General features: G+C 37.1%; 1 protein-coding gene and 1 long non-coding RNA gene across 5 annotated transcripts in view; one reads left to right on the top strand and one right to left on the bottom strand.

The window, feature by feature from the left end:
* sdk1a (sidekick cell adhesion molecule 1a) overlaps positions 1-24,895 on the top strand; it is a 534,220-nt gene that overhangs the window by 442,207 nt on the left and 67,118 nt on the right. For all 4 annotated transcript variants that reach the window (XM_087244896.1, XM_087244895.1, XM_087244894.1 and 1 more), the window contains 3 exons: positions 3,094-3,209; positions 5,726-5,915; positions 18,663-18,761. In XM_087244896.1, the coding sequence (XP_087101022.1) occupies positions 3,094-3,209; positions 5,726-5,915; positions 18,663-18,761 (405 nt within the window). The remainder of the gene's footprint in view (positions 1-3,093; positions 3,210-5,725; positions 5,916-18,662; positions 18,762-24,895) is intronic.
* LOC147845985 (uncharacterized) lies at positions 12,142-17,819 on the bottom strand. Its single transcript, XR_015481105.1, has 2 exons — positions 12,969-17,819; positions 12,142-12,918 (listed from the first exon to the last, which is right to left on the bottom strand). It is a non-coding gene; the product is annotated as an uncharacterized LOC147845985 (long non-coding RNA).

Genomic DNA, 24,895 nt, shown 5'->3' with positions numbered 1-24,895 from the left:
TTGTTTAAGGTGCTTTACTTTAAAAGCACAGTGGCATATTTTAATGAAACGTTCTAATTTTCCTTGACTGTTGCTTTAAATTTTGCCACATTTGACCTCACTCATCTTTAGTATATTCTGGCATTCTTATAGATAGACTAAACAAATTAGCTTGCATGATGTAAAACTGCATTAAAGGCTGTATTTCTGCTACGATAGAAGCACCAAAAGAGTAAACTGTAGAAAAGAGTAACCACTTTTTTACTCTTTTGTAAGTGTATCTATAACAACAGTACAGCATCAAACAGGGGGAATAAAATGCACCATTTTTGTATACCAGTCAAAACACTACACAATATTACAATGACAGCTTGAATTCAATTCATCTTTATTTCTATAGCACTTTTACAATGTAGATTGTGTCAAAGCAGCTTAACATAGAAGGTCTAGTAAATCGAAACTGTCTCAGTACAGTTTTCAGAGTTGAAGTTCAGATTAGTGTATTGTAGTTTAGTGTTTTAACTGCTGAAAGTCCAAACACTAAAGAGCAAAACCCTCGATGTGCATTCCCAAACCAAGCAAGCCAGTGGCGAGAATCAAAAATTCACCAATGGATGAAAGTGAAAGAAAACAATTCTAGGGGAAAAACCAGGCTCAGTTGGGCACAACCATTTCTCCTCTCGCCAAACTTCTTGTGCAGAGCTGCAGTCTAGGCAGCGGAGACTGGAAAACCCTGGACGTCCATCCTGGAGAAGCTGCAGGTGTGGGTAGGTCACTGTCGGGTGATCAGGCATGGCCCATGGGATCAATGCAAGGACTCGTCTGTCACAGCGGTCTTTCAGGAATCAGTCTCATGCTCTCCACTCCTCCATTACTGCCACAGCATCAGCTTAAGATACGGCCTGGTCCAGGATTATGGATACTATGGCATCATCTCTTCCCAGGTCTTGGATCATATCAATGCCACTACACAATCTCTAGAAGCCTCAGGATATGTATCCCCTGGTGGAAATAGAGAATAAAGAAAATAATTAGCTATAAGAGGAAATTATAGTTATATAAAAAGCTTGAATGAATGAACCATGCACTTACAAGTGAGAAATTAGAGTTAAACACCACATCAGTTTAGTACCACCACCATATATCGGTCTCAAGTTTGAAAACAAATATTAGCAAAAGTTAAAATTAACTTACTGAATATGCTAATGATAACAAAAAATAAATAACCATAAGCAGCAGTTACAGGGCCAAGCATACAAGTCACATTCTAACTCGCTTTACTTCGAGTCACCTCTAAATGGCTTTAATTTCTCATTTTTGCAGGTGGTCTGATGCTTCCAGCCTCTGTAATGCTTGGCCCCTTAACTTCTGCTTGTGGCTATGTTTTGTTATTGTTGTCATTAGCGTATTATCATTATGTCTAATTTTAGCATTTGATAATGCCTACATTCATAACCGTGTTTCCAGCCCAAACTGAGCCCCGTGGGAAACAGAGGCACATGTTTTCACTGTGATGCAGTGAGGGCATCTTTAAATTTCCATTTTGAGATAAGCATATTCTCGGATGTAAACAGGTGGTCGGCAAATCGAATTTAGCTTCTTTTATGTGATGGTTCCGTGTGACTATGAGCTGCTCTGAATGCATGTCTACACGGCAGATAAGAGAAAGCTGATTGGCTGCCTGCTTTCACCACTTATCTGTACTGCAAGATGCACACAAGAGAGATTTATGGCTCCAAATGACTGCAGCGGAAACTCCACAAATCTGATACTTAAAGGTGAAGTGTGTCATTTCTGTGTCACTGGCGATATCGCACTGAATTGCAAATATGCTTACTTGAAGGCATTGAGTAAGATGTTTACACATGCAGAAGTCAGCACCACAGAGCTTGTGGGTTGTTTATAGCATGCCGCCATGCTGATGCCAGAGTCAAATTAAATATGAAATTAAAATGTATTGCAACTATTTTATTCAGAAAGTAGGTGTAGACAGAAAACGCAATGTTATAAAATATTTATATATATTTATAATTTTTTTTATATTTCAAGATTTAATTTGATTTATTTTTTACAAACAAAAAAAATCCTACACAAAATAATTGTTTAAACAAAATACATTTCATCATGGTCGAAATGGAATAGAATGAAGCGCAAGCTTGTTATTTACCCTAACCCACCCCATTGCCACACACATCATTCGTCTACTTCAACTTATTTCTTCTTTTACTTATCTCTTCTTTTTATATGAGACATACATGAGCTTTACATGAGACATATTTCATCCTTTTGGCATCTTTGAAATGTTTTATTGTTTATTCACCATTTGTACATTTACATTTTATTATATGGGTGCCATGGTGGTGCAGTAGATAGCATGATTGCTTCACAGCAAAAAGGTTGGTGGTTCGAGCCCTGACTGGGTCAGTTGGCATTTCTGTGTGGAGTGTGCCTGTTCTCCCCATGTTGGCATGGGTTTCCTCCTGGTCCTCCGGTTTCCCCCACAGTCCATGACATGTTTCTTAGTCATTCAACATGATTAAGTTCATTTTAATTTGTCTATTTATTTTTTATAAGCTAATTAATTAAACTAAAAGGTAACTTGCATTATTTATTTTAAAAAGTAACTATTATTTATTTTAAAAAAGTAAATATTATTACTTCATTTTTAAAAGTAATGCATTACTTGTTACTTAAAAAAGTAATAATATATGTTTTGTAACACAAATTATATAATACATAACTCGCAATCCTTGTTATGCGTTCCCCCCAACGCTGCTTTTCGTTCCTGTTTGGATGATTAGATTATTTCAGCCATAATTTATCCTGCTGGTCAACCCAGTCTTAAATATCCCAAGCTTAGATTGCAATCCCAGTTAATGCCACAAGTGGTTCACTTATAAATCTGCTCTTGGATGACAGTCATCAGCAAATGAAGGTGGTCATTGGATGTACAGACACTCTAGGCAACGTGGGTGTCTGTACAGCGTCTCACTCGCTAATGCTGTTTGCTTTGGTTCCTCCCTCATGACATTGAAGCGCTGACTAATCCACGTGAGTTTACTCAGGGCTCGAGGCCGATAAAGGACTGTGATTTGTCTTTGTCTGTTTGCGCAGTGCCATCAGGGGCTCCGGAAAATGTGACGGCAGAGGCCATGAGCTCCAGTCGCATCCTGGTGACCTGGGGTCCTGTTCCCGAACACGAGCAGAACGGCAACATCCTTGGCTACAAGGTTTACTTTCTTACTGATTTCACCCAAGTAAAAATGACATCAGACTGCTGCATGAGCGCTTGACTGTGTGTAATAAGCAGCTCAGAAGTGAATAAAGTCTTTTCTCATGTATGATTGACGCGTTCAGCCATATTGTGTATGATGAAATGACATGAAAGATTTGATGTTTGTTTGTTTCTTTTTAGGAAGAGGAAGCAATATGTATGTTCTTTCTATAATGACTATTCGTTACAACTAGGGTTATAAATAACTAAAACTAAAATAAAAAAACTAAAATCCATATTTGTTATAAACATAAATGTAGCTTAAATTAATAATACAATGGGACTGCTATTAAAATAACATCGTTCAGTACTCTACTAAATATTCTTGAATCTAAATCTTTAAGGTCCCGTGAAGAGCTTTGAAATGTGCATTTTTTATTCGATATTTGAAAGTCTCAACCAAAGAATGAAGAGAGGGTGGGACTTAAAGTTGCTCCTCTTTAAAAAATTAAAAAAACAGCCAATAGAGTTTTGTGTTTATCACAGCTCTGCAGCGAGAGTGGTTGAGATCAAGCGCATCAAATATAAAGCAAATGAGAGCGTCTTGACGAGGGCGAGGCATGTCAGATACTAGAAAGCATTTGATTGGTCAAGGTTTAATGAGAAAATGAAGTATTCGGTTGATTTAAACTGTTGATCCATTTAAATCAACCAATTATCAATGTAATTTGTTGTCCTTAGACACTGGCTAGTCATTGGTTTTTGGTCACCTGATGTCATAAGCTAAATCTAACCTCATATTAACGTCTTGATGTTGTGTGCCTGCAGGGACAGTATGATTAAGCTTATTTTTTCTCAGGGATGTATTGACAGTTTATGGATTTATGTATTAAATTTCTATAAACCTATGCAGAAATATTAAGAAAATAATTAGAATTTAAAAAATTATAGACTTAGTTTTTAACTAATAATCTACTGACAACAAAACTTTAAGTGAATGATTTTGACAAAATAAATGTAAATCATAAAGTAAAAAATAAAGGATATCAAACACAATATTAATCCTAGCAAAATAACATTGTTTGCAACTAAAATTCTAAAACAAATGTTAAAAGGATACACAAAATTAATTACTTTATATTAGCTACAATTAAGTGATCTTACTTCTGGGATACCGGTATTGGCTCATAAATTTTAAATTGATATCTGTATTGTCATGTTTAAAAATAAATCATAACTAAAGCCTAAGGTTCGTTGACAAACTTTGATGTTGGTTTGAGAAAGCCAACGTGACTGTGCTTGCACTGGGCAGTTGCTAAAATCTTTATGGCATTGCTAGGTGGTCGCTAAACTGTTGATGTAAATGGCAACGCTCGTGTGCATGTTTGATCAAATGCTAATACTTAATAGGCATTTTTAGCACATGTTATTGCACTTAGATAATCATTAATAGCATGTAGCTAATTATTGTTAGCACTTTGCTTATCATTGTGACCATGCATAGTACACAGGAAGTCCCATTTGCTAGCATAAGTCAAACGAGCCAATGGGTCCCTACGATGTTCTGATGTAGAGTTATTGTTGGTTTTAAATGGTTGCTAGGATGGCCTGTTTTGTTGCTATGGGCACAATTGACAGTTTAGTTATGATACATCAAAGCTTCTTGCCAATATGAGTGATATAAATCAACCACAATGCCTCTATTACAGTCAAAATCTGGACTTGAACATTAAGCAAAAAGGGCTTGCCATATTTTATTGAATATACAGAATATTGAACTTGATTAGTGTGAAAGCGATACGTGCAAAATTATGCCCAGATTATTCAAATATTTAACATTTTATTATTCAAAAACTGTAAGTCTGATTAAGGTGATATAGCATAAATCTTGAATGCAGAAGGCACATTTTGACCAAATTTGTGCCTCGTAGTATGAAGGCCTAGGAGGAGATACATTGTTTTCAAGGACAGAGTAGTTTAACAGTAAATTGGCTTTCTCAAGCCAACATAATGACAAAAATCAACAACAAAACTTCTAAAATGTTCAAATAATATAAAAACTGAATAAGATTTCAATCCAACTCAATGTGGTTCGGTTCATTCTTAAAATGAAACCATAAACATACATTGTAGTAATAAAATCTTAAATATGTTTTTCCTTTTCTTAAAAGACACACATAAAGCTCTTAATGTTTCCTCTTTTTCCACTAATGAACTGATTTATTAAAGCATTGGCTGAGAGTCTGACCCATGCGGAAAGACAAATATTTGAAGTTAGATGTTGATGTGCACCCATATGTTCAGTCAGGCTTCTGCGGTTTAAAGTCAATAGTAATTAAGGAAGGAGGCTTTATGGCGGAAAAAACAAAAGCAGCCTGCTGAACACTGGACCCAGAGGAACAAACCTCACGCCAGTCTGCCTTCCCTCTGCGTTTCCATCTAATGTGATCTTAAATTAAACTCACAATCACCAAATCACACAAGCGTGATGTGGGCTATAATCATGCTTAATATCCTTACTTATTCTTCCAGGTTCTGTTCAAAGAGAAAGACTCTGATTCAGAGGCACAGGTGAACGTGGTGAAAGGGAATCTGACACAGTCTGTCTTGCTGAGGAACTTGCGGAAATACGTCCAGTACGAAATACAAGTTTTGGCTTTCACACGAATTGGTGATGGGCAACTCAGCAACCCCCCGGTGCTGGAGAGAACCAAGGATGACGGTGGGCAACTTTTCATGTTTCATCACTGAGATTTCTTTTAATGACCACATAGTGAGTTTAAAGAAATACTCGTCCAAATAAATAAATAAATCTGCCATTATTTACTTACTTTCATGTCTTTCCAGATCTGTGTGCTGTTATTTTTTTCTCTCTGTGGAACAAAAAGTATTTTTTATGCAGCTCATACAATAGTTCGTAGTCAGCTTATCTGTCAAGTTGCGAAAGTGAAAAACACTCAGAAAGCGTCTTATGAGTATTGTCAACAACTAGTTTGCAACTGATATGTGCAATATTACAGGTCTTCTGGTGCCACAGAAAGCTTTTGTGCGATAGAATTTTTCAGTGATAACCTTTCAGTTTTCTTCACCTCAGTTAAAAAACTGCTATGAGCAGATAATTGAGTCACTTCTCAAATAAACAGTAGAGATAATCTGTTCAAAAGGTCCCGTGAAGAGCTTTCAAATGTGCATTTTTATTCAGTGTTTGGCGTAATCTCATCCGAAACATGAAGAGAGGGTGGGACATAGAATAGCTTCCCCCCTTTTAAAAAAACAGCCAATAGCATTTGTTTTTATCAGAGCTCTGCCAGTGAGAGTGGTTGAGCTCAAGCGCATCAAATTAAAAGCAAATAAGTAGTGTGTTGAAGTGGGTGGGGCATGTCAGATAATAGAGAGCATCTGATTGGTTATGATTTGATGACAAACTGTAGTATGAGGTGACATGAATAAAACCATTGATCTAAACACTAAAACACTAAATAGGAAAACATTATCTTGTCATGATCTATTTAAATTCCCCTGTAATATCAGTACTTCATTTTGAGTTACTTACACTCTTACTATTTTATTTTTATTTTAAGCTTAACTTTATATGTATTTCTTGTTTAACTTGTTGTATTTTATTGTCTTTACTGCTTTATCCCCTGGCATACACTATGTTTCTTCTATAATTCACAATGTTTCGTTATACTGTAACATTTGCTGACCATGTACTGTTCAATAAAAAAAAATTATAAATAAATAACAAAACATTGATCTATTTGGGCGGAAGTGACAAACTACAAGCTTTACATGTTTATATCAGTTTTATATCTTCTAAATGCAAGTTTTGTCACTGTTTTGGAGCACACTAGCTTATAGATATCCTAATACAGATACTAAAATTTTAATTTAATTTAATTTAATTTAATGGGACCTTTAACAATTTTTTCCATATTCAATAATTTTTCCATAATCAGGCATTAGCTTTGTAATATTGGACTTAAATTACACTATTTATTAAGATTCAGTCAAACATTACTAAACAAATTACTAATAACCAATACGTAAATATATAAGCAGTTTTGCATAATCAGTTTTCGGCTTTGTAATATCAGATTCACCAATTCTATTTTGTGGGGATTTATGGATGCTGGTTATTAATGTAATGAATTTTGGATCAACTATGTTTGTGTAACAAAGTTTGCCTTGCCTTGCCAAAAGTTCAAAAACTCTTTAAATATTCTTTTGGCACAACAGTTCACTCTAACTCATCCATAAACAGCACACAACTGCACTGTTTTGATAATAAAGTCTAATCAAAATTCAACATGTATGCCTAGAAAACTCCCTCAAAAAGTAAGCATCTGAGCCAGGACTGCAGTTCTCAGATGATAGTCAAAATGACACTCAAAAATTGTATTTACCTTTTGAGGGCCTGAATTATTCAGTGGCATTATGTGCTTTATTTTACATATCAATCTTTATTATTTCATTCTTTTGTTTTATTAAGTTTTAAATTTAGTTAGTTTGTTTTAAAAAAAAACATAGTGGTTTTTAACCTCTGTAATTTTCTTCTGTTGAGCACAAAAGATGATATTTTGAAGAAAGCTGAAAACCTGTAACCATCTGTCACAGAAGGCTCACTCACAAACACACAGCTCACAGTTATTTTATAAAAAAAGCAATTTTATTAACAAAAAGCACTTACAACAGGAACTGGATCTTTTAATTATGATAACTGATCTCTAGCTAATTTAGTTCTTTAAACAAGTCAGACAAATCAAATCAGATTTAAATGTCCGAATGAACTGATCTAAGATCCCTGCATATGTTGTGAAGGACAGATCTATCGATTCTCAAAATCATATTAGCAATGCGATTATTGGCTGATGCGAAAATGGCACAATGACATCATCTGACTAATATAAAATTTTCCATGTGAGCAAAATTACATAAACATTAAATATTGTGCATGTCTATTATCATTCACAAATTGTACTAAAGCTGGTCCCTTAAAATAGTATGCATTTGTATTTAATAAGTCCATGCTAATAAATGTTCTCTTTGAACCTGTTGGGGAGAACCACCCCATGACAGTCTTTGTACTTTTATTTCGGAGTGCAGATTGCAGGCGTTTTGTGTGTGTGTGTATATATATATATATATATATATATATATATATATATATATATATATATATATATATATATATATATATAAACAAAAAATATATATAAAAAAATATATTTTATCCAAGTGTATATAACTACTACTGTGAGAAAATATCAGCATTCGGTGCATACTTTTAGTATTACCTTTGCTTGAACTGACCAAATCTTATCCTGTTTATATGAAATGAAAGGTTTGAGCTACCAGAACTAAATGATCTTGGATCATGTCAAATCAACAAGAACCAAATCCAGCTAACTGAGTTATCCACATATGAAAAACTGGGGTCTGTTCAAAGAGAGACAATAAAGAAAACATCAACATGGACTTTTTAGATACAAACGCATACTATTTTAAGGTAATGATCCAGCTTTAGTAGTACGATGTGTCTATGATAATAGACAACATGCACAATAATCAACTGTTTTTTGTTTGTTTTTATAAAGAAATAATAATTGATGCAGTCATTCACATGTTTTGACAGCTAAAATTATGGTGATTTGATGCTTTGCAAAAGTTTCAGACACCTTCACCAATATCAAAATGCTTTTAATTTAAACAGCCAGTTATTACGCTAAATAATCCACTCTAAATATAAAACTAAATAAATCACTTAATACTCTTGAAACATGAAGGACTAAAGCCTGTAGCCCACAACAAATGTGTAAAGTTATTGTGTATCATATTTAACAAACCGTTTACTGCTAATTTTATGTAATTTTGCTCACATGGATAATTGAATATTAATCAGATAATGTCATTACGCTGCTGTGCCGTCAGCCAATCATCGCATTGCTGGTCATGATTTCAAGGATCAATAGATCTGTCCTTAGCAACGCACGCAGCTATCTCAGATCAGTTCATCCAGACATTTTAACATGATTCAGGAACTTGTTTGAAGAATCAAAATAGTCAGAGATCAGTTATCAAGATTACAAAGAACAAGGACAAAGAACTTAACAAATTCGGGGTTATGAATACACAGGACAAGATTGAACAGATAACAAAACAGGGGTAAGACAACAGGTGGAAATAATAAACATTAACAAATGGCGGGAAAACAGAACGAAGGAAACACATGACATAAACAAAAGCACATGGAACAAACACATGGGACATCACATGACATAACAACATGAGCACAACACAGACACATCAGACATGTAACTCCATCGTCCTCCATAGTAGGAAAAACAGATATTATGGAGGTCAATAGTTAGTTTTCAGCTTTCTTTAAAAATATTTTATTTGTGTTTAACAGACAAAAGAAAGTCAGAAAGGTTTGAAATAACTTATAAGGTGAGTAAAAGATGACACAATTTTCAGTTTTGTGTAAACAATCTCTTTAAGGTTACTCCAAATATAAAGGCTATTTAAAATATGCATTTAAAAGCACATGAGGATGGATAATGACTAAATGTTCATTTTTGGATGAGCCACATCTTTAATGCTGTACGTCTGTTTTATGTGCACCCTCCTTGACCAAGCCGTGTAAGTTTATGAGCTGTCATGAGTAATGGGCATTTGCTCTGCGCACGAGATGTGCACAGATTGATTTGGCCTTGCATTTTGTAGTATAAAAAAGACAAAATGGCATTTAGTTTTAAGCGCTTTCAGCCACTTTGTGAAGGTCTTCTATAGCTGCTGATGCTTCATTTGTTTTGTTGTACGTTCTGCATCTCCACTATACAGGATCTTTAAATATACTTCTGAAACCTTTTTAAGATATGATATTGACAAGTAAATCGATATGGTAAAAACTTTTACCGCATCTAAAACTATTAGAGGAGTTGGCCTTCGGATGTGTACTTTATGGACTGCAACTTAAATAGACTTTGAAGGACTGTCTGAATTTGTGAAATGAAAGCTTTCAGAAAAGAAGTGTGATGGTTTGTTATCTATTACAATAGTGATTTGCTGTGGTCAGGATTACAGACAGATAACAGTTGGAACTAATGTACTCTTATATGATTGTTACACAGCCAAGAGGGCCATAAGGGACAGACTGCACGGGGAAGAAATGTGTTTTTGGGAAATGGCACAATTAAGGCCCCCTCAAGGTTGTTCTAGAGAAACAATTGATAAATGCAGCGCACCAGGAGATTCGGCTGATAAAGAAATATAGAGCGCACATGTAACGTGCTGATTTATCTCTTGATCAAAGCTGATTTAATTCATTCAAGTGTGTTATGTGTTAACGCATCAGCCATTAGTTCAGTGCTGAAATATAGCTTTTAATGTCTAGATATCTCAATGGAAAAGCAGGAATAATATATATTATTGAATTGGGGAATCAAATATAGCTTTTAATCTATAAAAGACCTATTAAATTCTGTATTATTAATCTGAATATTAGGTGGGACAACTATCACTTTTTTGTTTTGATTTTGTTGGGTTGTATTTTAATTTATGTTTGCTTTGTATTTTTTTTTTTGTTTGTTTTATCCTCATTCATTGTGTTTTTTACTTAGTTTTGTTTATTCAGCATGTTCAGAGTGTTCATTTAGTTATGTGATCCTGTATGATGTTTTGTTTCAGTGAATTTGTTTTATTTTGATTTGTTGTGTTTTGCACTTGTGTTGCATTGTAGATCTTTTATAGCTGTTCTGTGTTGCAATTTTTTGGTTAAATGTTATTTTAAGGTGTCCTTGTTACAGTTTTACTAATCATGTATTCAGTAATACTGAGTGATATTAAAGGTGCATTATGTAAGTTGTACAACCAGTGGGTGAACTAGGTATTGCATTTCTGGATCAAAACAAATGCAAGCGCAGGTTGCCAGATTGATGACCAACAGAAGTGAGTCTGACATCAAGCCTAAAGGCTGATTTACACCGTTTTCTAAATTAAAGCTACGACACATAATAGAAGGTATATTTTCCATATTAAAAGGAGTTTTCGTTCCCAAATTGAAATATTAGAAACGGCTTCTGTTTCTTGCAGTAGATGATATTCTGAGCTTCTAAATGGTTGCATTTAAATTTCTGTAGTGTTTCGTTTGGTGCAATCAGCCAAATTGCTCATCACTGCTTATCTCTTCATGTAGCGTGTTGTTGGGACACGGGGTTACAATGTAACCTGCTAAACTAATGTTTACGCTCATAATATCTATATTATTTGCTAATTAATATCCTCATGTGGAACTCTAAATCTAGGTCTCATTTCAGAGTCTTCTACTGTCCACTAGAGGTCGCATTTTGTTAATGGGTGCATATTTTCAGAGCCTTCCTGAATAAATGAATAAATGAAAAAATGAAATATGCGTTTTTCCAACAAGTGCTGAAATATAAGTGCCATTAGGCGGGTTAAAAGAACCAGAACAGAGACACATAACAATGATTTTCAAAGCATTATAACTGACTTCAGAATTGTTTTTTAGATAAACAAGTACAGTATGTTCAGTTGGCCTGTTTCTTAAATATCTGCAAACATATTATGATATTTTATGCTTTAGAAGAGTCAAAAAAACATACATACAGCACTTTAAATGAAGTGTACTTGCTATGTTGTTAGGTTTCGAATGTGGTTTATGGTTAGTTGCAATTATACATAATTAATTGTACTTACTATTAAGGACACCTTAAAATACAGTGTTACCTTGAAGCTTTGTTTTTCTTTTGTTTTGTTTTATACTGCATAAACGGTTTAGTTAGTTATGCAATTTTTAAAAAAGAATACTAATTACGTTAGCCTTAAAGAAAGTAAAACTTAAATGAATTTAAATTATTTTCATTTTAAAATGTAAATAATATATCAATAAATCAATAAGGTAAATATAAGCAGTGGTGTAAAGTATAAAATTATAAATTCTCAAATTACTGTAATTGAGTATTTTTTTCTCCGAAATTGTAATTTCATTCATTCATTCATTTTCTTGTCGGCTTACTCACCTTATCAATCCAGGGTCGCCACAGTGGAATGAACCACCAACTTATCCAGCAAGTTTTTACACAGTGGATGCCCTTCCAGCCACAACCCATCTCTGGGAAACATCCACACTCACATTCACTCCCACACTCATACACTATGGTCAATTTAGCCTACCCAAATCACCTGTACTGCATGTCTTTGGACTGTGGGGGAACCCGGAGCACCCGGAGGAAACTCACGCGAAGGCAGGGAGAACATGCAAACTCCACACAGAAACGCCAACTGAGCCGAGGTTCGAACCAGCGACCCAGCAACCTTCTTGCTGTGAGGCGACAGCACTACCTACTGCGCCACTGCCTCGCCGAAATTGTAATTTACTAAGTAGTTTTACCAATGTGTACTTTTACTTTCCCTTGAGTACATATTTTGTGCAGTATCAGTAATTTTACTCCATTACTTTCCTTCAACCTGCATTCACTACTTTTTTAAACATTTAGAAATTTAGAAATCTCAGATCTGCGATTCCAGTCCAATCAATTGCACATAGAAAGTAAATCGCATCCCACTGAACTACCTCAAGACATACAGCAAACTGTTTGGAAGCATTAAAAGTGTCCAAGATGGGCAGCAAGACTGCGTGTGATGATAAGAAGATGCCGGGTGTTTACTGAATGATGAAATCACCAAATAGTCTTAAACAATAACTAAATGCACTACAGAATGTTACGTTTACACACACATATGCACAAATTACATGTAAACGCTTCAGCTTTTTACGGCGTGATATTCAGTACTCACTACTCTTGAGTACTTTTATAAGGGCTACTTTTTACTCTAACTCTGAGTGTTATTTACTTCACTTGCACTACATTTTTGGGCACGTAATGGTACTTTCACTTGAGTATGATTTTTCAGTACTCTTTCCGCCACTGAAAATATGTAAATACTTATATATGCTTATATGTAAATATGATTCTTATAAACATTTATGCTTAGTTTTAATGTAAATTTTATATATCCTAATTTATTATGACGCAAAACCAACAGGAACCTTCAAGCATGGAGTTACAGTATGGTTATTAAGCCACAGTTGTGTCACTCTATGGAGCTCAGAGGCTCACTAGCCAAGCATCTTTTCACGAGAGAGGATGGACATCATGAGGGACAGCGATAGAAGCCTTTTCCCCTGGCATGTCAGAAGCATTAAAAAAAGCCCACTGTGTGATATACAGGGGTCAGCCCTTAATCCAGCCGGCTAGAGAGTCACATTAATGGAGTCTGCATGCCTGCGGTCAGCACTGTGCTGCTCTCTGAATAAGAGATAACAGGTCTCCTTTAAACGTGACTGTAAATGGAGCTCCCCCTTGACAGACGCTGAGAGCTCGGGCCATTTCACCGCCGCACTTTTATGATGGAGGCCCAGGGCCCGGGCAGCATGTTCACCCCGTCTGTGCTCACTCGACCTTGGCAGCAATTATCTGTGTGTTTGCCTTTTAAATTCCCCTGCAGAACAGACCTCATTAAGGACTGATGGTCCAGCACCATTTTAACCAGGCCTTGAACGCCGTACTCAGGGCTTTCTGAGATGCTACAGGACGTCCATCCTCTTTGGAGTGGATTTGAGTGATTGTCCTGACTTTTTGTCTAAACATCCTGTAATTGGATTTAATCAGAGCCAAACCAGCAAATCAGGCTGCAAATTGGACGTTTTTCTCTTCTGTTTTTGCGGTGCGATTAGATTAGCTTAGAAGTCGTTAATGTTCGCACGTCGCAGAAAAGATTGGCAGGAAAGTGCGTTTATTAGTGACTCACTAAAAGAAGCAATTAATAAACGGATTCTAATTGTAGGTTCACGCAGAGTAAATGCTCCGGAGTCATGAGTCGCGCATCATAAGTAGCTAAAAGACTCCTCGTGTGCGCATATGTGTGTGTGTGTAATCTCCATATAAGTCTCGTGGCACACGGAGGGCTGATAGCAGGATGATGAATGCTAGCAATACATTGGCAAGAGAAAGAGGCGTCTGGGGAGAAGCGCTCTCTACTGTAAGAGCTTCTTCTTGTGGACATGTGTCCCTGTGGTCTCACACACTATGACTGCAAAAAGCAATACAAATCAAATCGCTGTCAGATGTGTTAGATTTATAAGTTCCTTAATGTCCAGGAAATGAAACATAGGATCCGCCTAACCGACCGCATCGACTGAGGGAATCCAGGGAGAAATAAGGAAGCGGTCGAGAGACGGCGCCACGTTGATTGTGTTTGTTCCACATTTGTACTGAGCACCGATCCTCGTACAGCACAGTTTGTTTGTTGTGTGTGTGTGTGTGTACCTCAGGCACAGCACCGGCCCACCACCGTTATTGGATTCCCTCCATGTTATCTGTCGCTCCACAGGTGTCCTGTTAGTGGATGTATAGGCCTGTCACAGATGCCTTGGAGAGAGGGGAAAGTGTGTATGTTTAGAGGTGAGATGCAACAGCAGGAGAAGGAAACATTCCCCTTAATCAAGGCCTTTAGCGGAGGCCTCTTTTAGCACCGGTGGCACACTGTGTCCTTCAGAGTAGGACGCAATAGTCATTACATCCTCTAGTCATCATTGATCTCCTCCTGTCGGCCCTCTGCAATGCTTGGATTCAGTTGTAAAGTACAATGATAGAGTCTTGGCCGTGTAGTGGAGCATGTGACTCGGTGATGGCCCTCTTCAGGTGGAATGGAGCGTTTGTGTGCCATGTGGCAGCACTCATTTAGCAGCATGCCTCTAAATACTTTGGTCAAGGGCAAGATGACAGTCTAAAGGGAAAACAACTCGATTTTGCAGTTCGCTGGCCAAGAACAGAAAATAAGTAGTGTTTTATTAGGCTTATTTGATTGAATAAATCACGTATTGAAAGTAAACTTGAGCATATAATTCATCCACAGGGATTATACCTAGGCCCACATGGAATCTGTGTGCGCAGAAATCCACAGATATACAGTACATTTATGGAGATCGCAAATTATGTAGCCAGAAGTACGTATGGCTGCATTTTTTCCTTAAAACGCCGTTCGTTTTTGCCCTTACCAGCTGACCGCTTACCCCCATGTGGAGAGCTTTCCCTCTGTAACCAGTTTGTCCAGTAGCTTGCCATGTACGTTGGTGGATACTGAGAGGAGTTGATCATGATGACAAGGTTCAAGCCCGGCAAAGAACGGTTGCAGACACTGTTTAAGACAAAAACAAAAGCCAAAAAATAAATTAAACAATTGAATAACAGTGAGAATGTGGTCAAATCTGAAAACGTGGGAAAAATCAGACAAGGGCTTTTCTTTTGCTTTTTAAGTTGTCGGTTGGGTTGAGGGAAGTGGGTGGGTCAATGGTGCTTTTAAAAACACTATTGGTTGAGTTTAGGGAAGGAGGAAGGTGTGTCAGTCAGTCATTCAGTCAGTCAGAGGACAACGTCCTCTGGTGCATTTACGCGAGAACAGCAGGTGCGAATGGCACTCGTAAGATTAATTTGAGATCTGAAAAAGCGAACACAGCGGCCTCTGCTGGATTTGTGAAAACAGAAAACTCCAAAAAAGCAAACGTACCCCTGGGACATATTTGGTGCTCTCCAGAAATGTATATAGCGATACGTTTTCAGAATGAGCCTGGGTTTATTTATTTACTTGTGTAAATGTGTGTAAACTTATATTAATTCAGTTTTTAAATGATTACAGTAATAATATTGACTAATATGTAAATGTCCATATGATTTTTTTACAATACAGTCTGTAAAGTAATATTTTCTGTATTTTAGTAGATATATGAAAGACTTGGTTTATTTACTAAATGTGTGGATCTAATTGGATTTGCATTTCAAACATTAAATAAAAGTTTTTAGTTATGATACTCCCAAAATCTTTCCACATATATCTGCAGAATTTTTTTTACAAAAGAAAAAGAAATTATTTCTGTGCAGATATAGCAAAAAACATCAGCAGATTCTGTCTGGTCAGGTATATAGAGACATGCTAAAGACTAGAACACTAGTTTCTTTGTTGCAAGTTTAATTGCTTCAACTCTGAACCTTGCTAACTACACACAACACCCTAGCAACCACAAAGAACAGTAACACTTTCACAATCACCTATTGATGATATAAGTAATCATTTATAAAACCAAAACAGAATTCTAACAAACTCCCTGAACTTTTCTCACAGCAGCTTCATAACACCTTGACAACCACCTACTGTAACATGCTTAGCAACCATATAGCAATATACAAACTACCACAAATATTTCAAGAACTACTAACCATTAACCAACTATAATACTTAATGCTATAGCATTGTGCTGACAGCCAAAGAGAACCCTTTAACAATAAATAATAATGACTGTATTCAAAATAAATCTTTGAAATCCTATTTAAAAATTTAATTATTATATAGTTGAATCATCACTGACAAAACATTTGACAATACAAAAACATAATTTAAAAATAGGATAAAACATTTCAGCATTATTCAGCAATGTTTAAACTTTGGAATTTGTGTTATTGAAGCATTCATTAACTATAGATATTTAGTAACTATCGAGTTTACTATTTGTCTATTTGACATATAAATTGCTTATTAATCATTAACTCATTCTGAACGATCATAAAAATCACTACTCAAATAATGGCTTTGCAAATAAGGCATTACTTTTTTTAGTAGTGAATAACAGGTCGCACTTTATATTAAGTGGCCTTAATTAATATGTACTTACACTGAAATTATGCAAGTACATGTTTTTTTAAATTTTACTTATGCTTGATTTAACCTGCATGCAATTACATTTGTAATTAATTTCTGTATGTACTTTTGTAATTACACTGCTGACCATCCCCTATGCCTCATTCACACTAGCAGCAACTTTATAGCTTCATACAAGTAGCCTCTGAGCAAGCTGAGAGAGGATCACATGATCTCTACCGGTGCTTCTATTGACTTTCGCTCAAGAAAGTTGTTCTTCATTTGCATAAAGTTGAAGGATTCTCAACTTTGTTGCATCACTCGGCACACCCACCTGGTCGCCAACGGTTGATGTCGCTAGACAGAGGTCGCTGGAAGCCGCTCACACTTTGTTGAAATGAACGGTTGCTTGTTGCTTTGCTTGAACGAGACTTTACACTTTAACCCACTTTCAAACCTACGCATAACACCAAACCTGTCCCTAACGCTACCCATATCCCAACTCAAGTTTCCTGCAATACATTATGATCCCATTAAGTACATTGTATTTATATTTTGTTAATACATAAAAATATGTATTACAATACATATTTTTGTATATCTCACATTGCTAATTTTGTGGGGAACAATTCATCTGTGCATGTCATTAAGAAAAAAAAAATGTTTGCCCTTCTAATCTTTAAATTAAATCTGAAAATGCACTTTGTTTTCAGTTAAATTATTAGATGACGTGATTTTGAGATAATAGGTGTGGCTAACATTTAATCACGATAGTTCAACTGTCAGTTTTGACAACAAACAGAAATGGTGAGGAGGAGGAGTCTGTTAGGTTGTAATAACTCCTCTAAAATACATTTCCAGATCTTTCTGAAGGAAATGCCTACTTTACTACATCCATTTAACTCACAGTAAAAAAAAAAAAAACAAGCCACGTCCACTGTTTTCTTATTTAATATTCTGTTTCTCTAGGAACTGTGTTACAATATGAAAAAAAATGATCAGTTCATGTGGACTTTAAAGCCACTTAATATAAAGTGGGACTGAAAAATACAATACATCATAGAATACAGCATTTGTAGCTGTATTGATAAACTGCTTACTAATATTTCTTAACGTAGAGTTAATGCTTAACAAACACCCCAGTAACTACTATAGCAAAATTCTAAAAACCACTCAGACCTAAACAGCAGCTGCATAGTAACACCCTGACAAAACTTGCTAGCCTAGCCTAGCAACCATTCAGAATGCCAAAGCAGCGTGTTAATGACCACTTAGAACATCACAGCCCTAATTATTTTTCAGACTTCACGTTATTTGTTTTAATTTTAAAGTGGATCAGAGAGCAGTACTTGTGCGCACAGATGGAGGACCACAAGCATTCGGTCTTTTACAGATGGACTTTGTTATCCACTATACACATCGTATCTGGAATATGTTCATTAAACTGCCACGATTTAAGTTCTGTCATCGCTGTCTCTTTTTCTCTCATCTCTTGTGTTTTTGTCTTTTTATTAATGTAACATTTTTTTGTTGTCCTTTTCAAACCAGTTTTTTTCACAGTGACCTTATCCTGACGTAAATACCATTTCAGAGGCTTGTCTCAGAGGGCCGCTGCTGCTTTGAAAGCTTAATAACCTCTATTAAAGCTCTGTGATTTGGGCTTGTGGTTCAGTTGTAATTCAAGAGAACGGTTCAGATTTCTACCAGGTTTATAGGTGTGTTAACTTTGCTCTCTTCTCTATCTTTTCGATAGTTCCTGGACCACCCATGAGACTTGTGTTCCCAGAGGTACGCCTGACAGAGGTGAGGGTGGTCTGGCAGCCGCCTGTGGATCCCAACGGCATCATAATGGGTAAAAGTAACTCCCTTCTCTTCTGAGGGTCTGTTTATACTTGTTGGCTTAATTAAAACTGCTCTGTTTGTTTATATGTGAAACTAAACTTTGTGTAAACAAATGAATCGCACATTGTACGCGTGTAGACTGCTGAATCACTTCTTTCCCTCACACTTCCAATGATATCCAGGTAAGCACAGCATCTTCATGACTCATGACTTCAGGATCTGTCTTTGCTGCTGTGTTTGTGGGCGGGGCCACAGGTTTAAATTTTCCCGGGTTTGTGCAGGAAAACAATTTCCCGGGTTTGTGCAGGCTTATGTTTCGTAGTCACGTCACGCCGAAATGGCTAAAGACTCGTTATGAAGATGATTCATTCTAACCATTTTGCCTCAACTCTTTTTTTTTTTTTTTTTTTAGATGAATCAGTAGTTTTAAAAACTGTCCACTTTCAGATTTAAGCCTTAGCTGGATATTTCACTTCACTTAGAGCTGTGTTACACACTACATGAAAGGTCATTTTCAAAAACCCATAATAGGGGCTCTTTAAACAAATAACTACATAAAAATATACACCATGACCAAATCTCATTATTTAAATGTTGCTTATTACCTGCCTATTATTAACATATGAGCTGTTTATTAGTACCTACAAAGAACATTTTCAGCATGATGCAACATAGGCTTATTCTAAAAGCTTACCCCTATATACATATTTTGGTAGATAGTGTATTATGTAGCCAAAAGTACTGTACAAAATGGTTGCATTTCGTCTTTAAACCGGATGCAAGAGTGCAGTATGACGCCATTTCTTTTTGGTCTTACCAGCTGACCGTTTACCTCCGTATAAACTGCTTTTCCACTGTTACCAATTTGTCCACCATGTACATCGGCAGACTTGTGACACGAAGCGAAGTTGACCAAACTATGGGGTTCAAGTCCTTTGAAGAACAGTTCCAGAAACTGTGCAAGACAAAAACAGAAGCAAAACAATAAAAAATAAAATCAAGTAAATAACAGGGTGAGAATGTGGTTAAAACGGAAGACGTAGTAAAAATTAGGCGGCCATGAGTTGCTTTTGAAAACGCTGCTGTTAGGTTTAAGAAAGTGGGTGGGCGGGTCAATCAGTGCTTTGGAAAACACTATTGGTTGGGTTTAGAGAAGGAGGAGGGTGGGTCAGTCAATCGTTCCATCAGTCAGTCGATAGCGGACTCTGGTTGATTTACATGAGAACAACATGGGTGAACTTTTAAGATCTCAAAAAACGTACACAGTTGCCTCTGCTGGACACACGAAAACAAAAACTGCAACATATTTGGGACATATTTAGCGCTCTACAAAAATGTAAATAGGGGTATGTTTTCAGAATGAGCCTGGGTTAGCATGATCATATTCTACATCGCTAGTTGTAACTACTGCCTTAATAAGCATTTAAAAGCTGGGATGGAAGAGTTTAATGAGGCAGAAGCCATAGTTAATTGTTTGCTGATAGTGATAAAATAAAGAGTGGCAAAAATATCCAACACTTATTTCCAGTCAGGCATAAAATTCTGTGAGCAAATAATCCAAGATTATTGTCTAGAAAGTGATTCAGCTGCCTAATTCAGTCCATGATTCAGACTGATGATGCTATGCAAATATATTTGAAATGATTCACCAGTCAGTTTGACTGATTCATTCGACTGTTTTTTGTACTTTCTCTCCGTCAATATACTATTAGCATTTGTCTCATATCAAGGGTCTCACCTGACCCTTGTAGCCTGAATTCAAGTGCAAAGCAGCTTTCATGTGCTTCACCTCACATTTTAAGCAGTCTCTCCTCAGTACTTGATCTGGCCTACATGAGAGCGTGAAAATGCATTGGGCTGGCAGTATCTGCTCAGAGCAGAGTCTGTTTCTTCTCCGCGCTGTGAATGAAGCCATGTCACCGTGCACCTGAGACTAATTCCTCATACGGCAAGAAGGCGCCGGAGAGGAGAAAATCCCTGCGTTTTAATGAGATTAGTCTGACTAACACCTCGAGTGAATGAAGCTCAGAATAGTCGCCTGCCAAAATCATGCTGCCTGTGCAAATCACACCGGAGAAGAATACACACAATCTCAGCGATGCAAAGATGAGATTCAAACACACCGCTTGACTTTTTTGTTGATCGGGTCCTATTCACGAAGCATTAATTTCTGAATAAAGATGAGCATTTTGATGGCGTTTGGGGAAAATTGGGACTTTGTTATGCTGTGTATGCTGCAGAAAAAAGAGATTGAAAGCGTATGCATGGCTCATTTTACTTCGGAATGTGGCACAGCATGACTGTTTAACCAGGACTCTTGTAAATCCCTGTTGGAAAATGCAGCTTGAGATGCAATAGCTGTGTTTCTGGAACATGGTGGCTGGTTTCTAGCTGCTCTAAACCAGTCATTAGCTGGTCATTAGCTGTTGTCTCCCCCCAAAAGCACAAGCTCTGTCTCAGTGGCTCTATCAAAACATTGCTCTGTTTGTTGGAAAATACAGACCGCCATGTCTCCGCGACAAAAGATCATTATTTGTGCAATTTTTTGTGGCTGCGTTCACATTTGTGGCTAAAAATATAGATATGAAAACTTTTTATTTAGAAGCACAAACAAAAATCTGTTTCATTAAAAGTACACAAATATCATCTGTGGTATGACAAATGTCTTAAAGAGATAGCTCTAACAAAAAAATTACTCAAGTTCACCTCTGCAACTGCTTTTTATTGCAAATTTCTAATCATCCAATTACATGGCAGCAACTCAAAGCATTTAGGCATGTAAACATGGTCAAGATGATCTGCTGCAGTTCAAACCAAGCATCAGAATGGAGAAGAAAGGTGATTTAAGTGACTTTGAACGTGGCATGGTTGTTGGTGACAGACAGGCTGGTCTGAGTATTTCAGAAACTGCTGATATACTGGGATTTTTATGCACTATCATCTCTAGAGTTTACTGTGAGACAGCAACTGTGTGATGCTATCATGTCAATATGGACCAAAATCTCTGAGAAATTTTCCAGTACGTTGTTGAATCTATGCCATGAAGGATAAAGGCAGTTCTAAAGGCAAAAGGCGTCCAAACTGGTACTAGTAAGATATACCTAATAAAGTGGCCAACCTAACTTTTTTGTTTTTTTTCTGTTGAACACACAAGATATTTTGAAGAAAGGTTGAAAATCTGTTACTATTGACTGCTTTAGTTGGAAAAGCAATTACTATGTCAATGATTACAGGTATTAAGCTTTCTTCAAAATATCTTCTTTTCTGTTTAACAGAAGAAAGATACTCATCAAGTTTTATACTTTGAATTTTTGAATTTTAAGAAATTAAGTAAATAAACCTTTTGGGATTGTTTTTATTATTATTTATTTAATATTACTAATTCAATATAACAAGCAACTAAGAACAATATTTATCTATTAAAAACAAATATTAACAAATAAAGTCATAGAAAAATAAAAATTAGTCTTGTTTTGTTGAGGCAGATTTTGGCCATGCTATCACAACACATTCCACAACCTGTCCCACTGTTAAGATCACCAGCAATCTAGCAGCTGCAGATCGCTGAAGAACTACAGACACACCACATTAACGAACTACAACTCCCAGCACCGGTGCCGAAAGATTATTATGGACTTATTTCAAGAACAATAAACTTGTCAGTGTTGGAGTGTTGGAAAGGATGAGGTGAGGACCCAATTGCAAAGAACCAAGGATTTTAATATCAAAAAAGAATACAAAAACAACTAAAACAACTCTGTGAGGGAAAACACAACAACATAACAAGACTGAAATGTCTAAGTAGGACTAGGCTTGACTGGTAAAAGGAAAGACGCCGTAGGAACATTGACGATGAATCAGCACAGGACAGAGCACACAGGGAGATTAATAAGTGTAAAGTAAACCAAACAACTGTCAAGAGGGCAGGTGGTAAATAATAGGATAAAAAGGTGGGTGAGACATGACAATAGATGGGAGAGCACATGGTACAAAGACACAACACAAGCCACGTGCTCACATAAAACAGGACTAGAACACGCATCCAATGAGAGAACTCATTGCAGAACACAAGAAACAAGCACACTCACACATGCAACATGCTTGTTCCATGTCAGTGCCAACCGAAACAAACTAGACTAAGTCACTGAAAATGAAACAACGCTGCAGACAAAACAAGCACAAGCACCCGGACTAAAGCTTATCCCTGGCAAAGACGGCGCTCGTACAAAGACGAATACAATCACAGAAAATGAGTGCTCAACTCGAGAATACTCTAGCCGCGCACAACGTAATAAACAAGACAGAACTAGTCTCTCTACTCTGCCACCAAAACAAGAATTAACAAGACCGATGTGGCAGAATCCTCACAAAATTGAGCACCCACTGACACATCGTTGCTGAGTCTTGTTAAAGTGTTTAGTGAGCATTACGACAAGTTTTTCCTTTCCTTACCTTGCCGTGTTTGACCCTTTGCTTTGTTTCTTTGTTTACGTTGTTTGCCACCTGTACTGACCGTCTATTCACCACACTTCGGTTTGTCTGTATGCACCTGTTTGTTCCGGTTTCGGCCTTTGCTTGCTAGATGATTGTCTTTGTAATGATGACTCAGAGGGATGTGGACCCATGTGCGAGCTTTATTGTAAACACAGTATGAGATGAGGGCCTCTGCTGGTTGGTGAAGGGACATGCTGGGACCGAACCGGTGACAGTCTTAATAAACTGCTATTGGAAACTCAACACTGTTCCCACTTCCATCTACTGTTACAATTCAATTGAATTTATGTTTATTTCTATAGCGCTTTATTAATGTAGATTGTGTCAAAGCAGCTGAACATTAGAAGTTTTAGTAAAAAGAAACTGTGTCAGTCCAGTTTACAGAGTTAAAGCTCAGTTTAGTTCAGTTCAATGTGGTCTAATTTTCACTGCTGAAAGTCCAAACACTGAAGAGCAAATCCATCAGTGCGCAGATCCACAAGTCCCAAACCAAGCAAGCCTTCACCAATTTAATAACTAATGATAAAATGTTCTGAAACAGGTTGTTTCAATAGGGATGACTTTCTATATGTCAAGTAGGTGAAGTAGGGACCACTGTTCTACCATCTTGTACCAGCTAATTTCAAAGTGTAGCCCATTTAGAAACTAGCTACCATGTTCAGAATAAAACAGATAGCAGCTTAGTCTGGGTTTTCCAGCAGAGACTTGTTTACAGCAAAGCCTGAATGTAATCCTGTTTTCAGAGCTGCTGGAAAAATGTGCCGTGCGTTTCCAGAAGCTTCAGCAAACCGTTGAAGTCCGTAGCTGGGAATGGGAGTTTGCTTTGGATTTCGCAGCAGATCTTGTAGATGCGTTTAATCTGACTCCAGCCGCCTCGCTCAAGCACACAGTACTGGAGGCTTTGACAGAGGAAACTGTGCTAAAAGTCCCATGCTAAATCAAACCTTGTATTCTGAAGCTAAATAGATGTAAAGGCAGAAATACCAGCAGAACCTGGCTGTTAATTACATCAACACAGCGGCACTGCCAGACAAATTTTTGCATTATTTTGCACACTGTTTCCATGTCAGATCAAGGGATGCTGGTTATGCAGATTGAAGTCAAAGAGAGAGAGAGAGCTCTTTGAGAAAAGAGGAAGGAGATTTCCCAGCATGCCGCTAATTCGCTGCATCTGTAGAAAGGCAAATGCATGGAAAGCTGGTGTTGATGAAAATGCGCTCACTGAGATTTAGTAGAGCTGGGCTTTCCTGCCCTCTCTGCCCTTGTGAGGGCTTCTGCTGGCCGCTGCAGGACGGGTAATCAGTGGGCAATGAATGAGGAAAATAGAGCTGCAGGAGTTTGTGGGGTGGTGACCCAACCAATCACATGGGCCGATGCCCTCGCAGTGGAAACCCTCTCCCAAAACCAAAGCCCTAATAAACAAAGCACAGGTCAGAGCCACATGAATGTTGAGGGAACAGCTCTCTTAGTATGTCTGGAAATATAGATCCTGACATGGAAGTAAGCAGAAGGGGAGTGCTTCAATGTGCATGTGTGTGTGTTAGTGGATGAATGCGTGTGATTTTTCCAGTGGCCCTCATGGCTGAAGTGGACATTAGGATGAAGTGGCAGCCCCCAAGTGCTGCAGACTCACAATGTGGGATGGCCTAA

Source organism: Danio rerio, chromosome 3, assembly GCF_052040795.2.
Source record: "Danio rerio strain M-AB ecotype USA chromosome 3, GRCz13ab, whole genome shotgun sequence".
Classification (NCBI taxonomy): domain Eukaryota; kingdom Metazoa; phylum Chordata; class Actinopteri; order Cypriniformes; family Danionidae; genus Danio; species Danio rerio.
The sequence above is the reverse complement of the archived record's forward strand: the minus strand, read 5'-3'. Positions and strand labels throughout refer to the sequence as shown.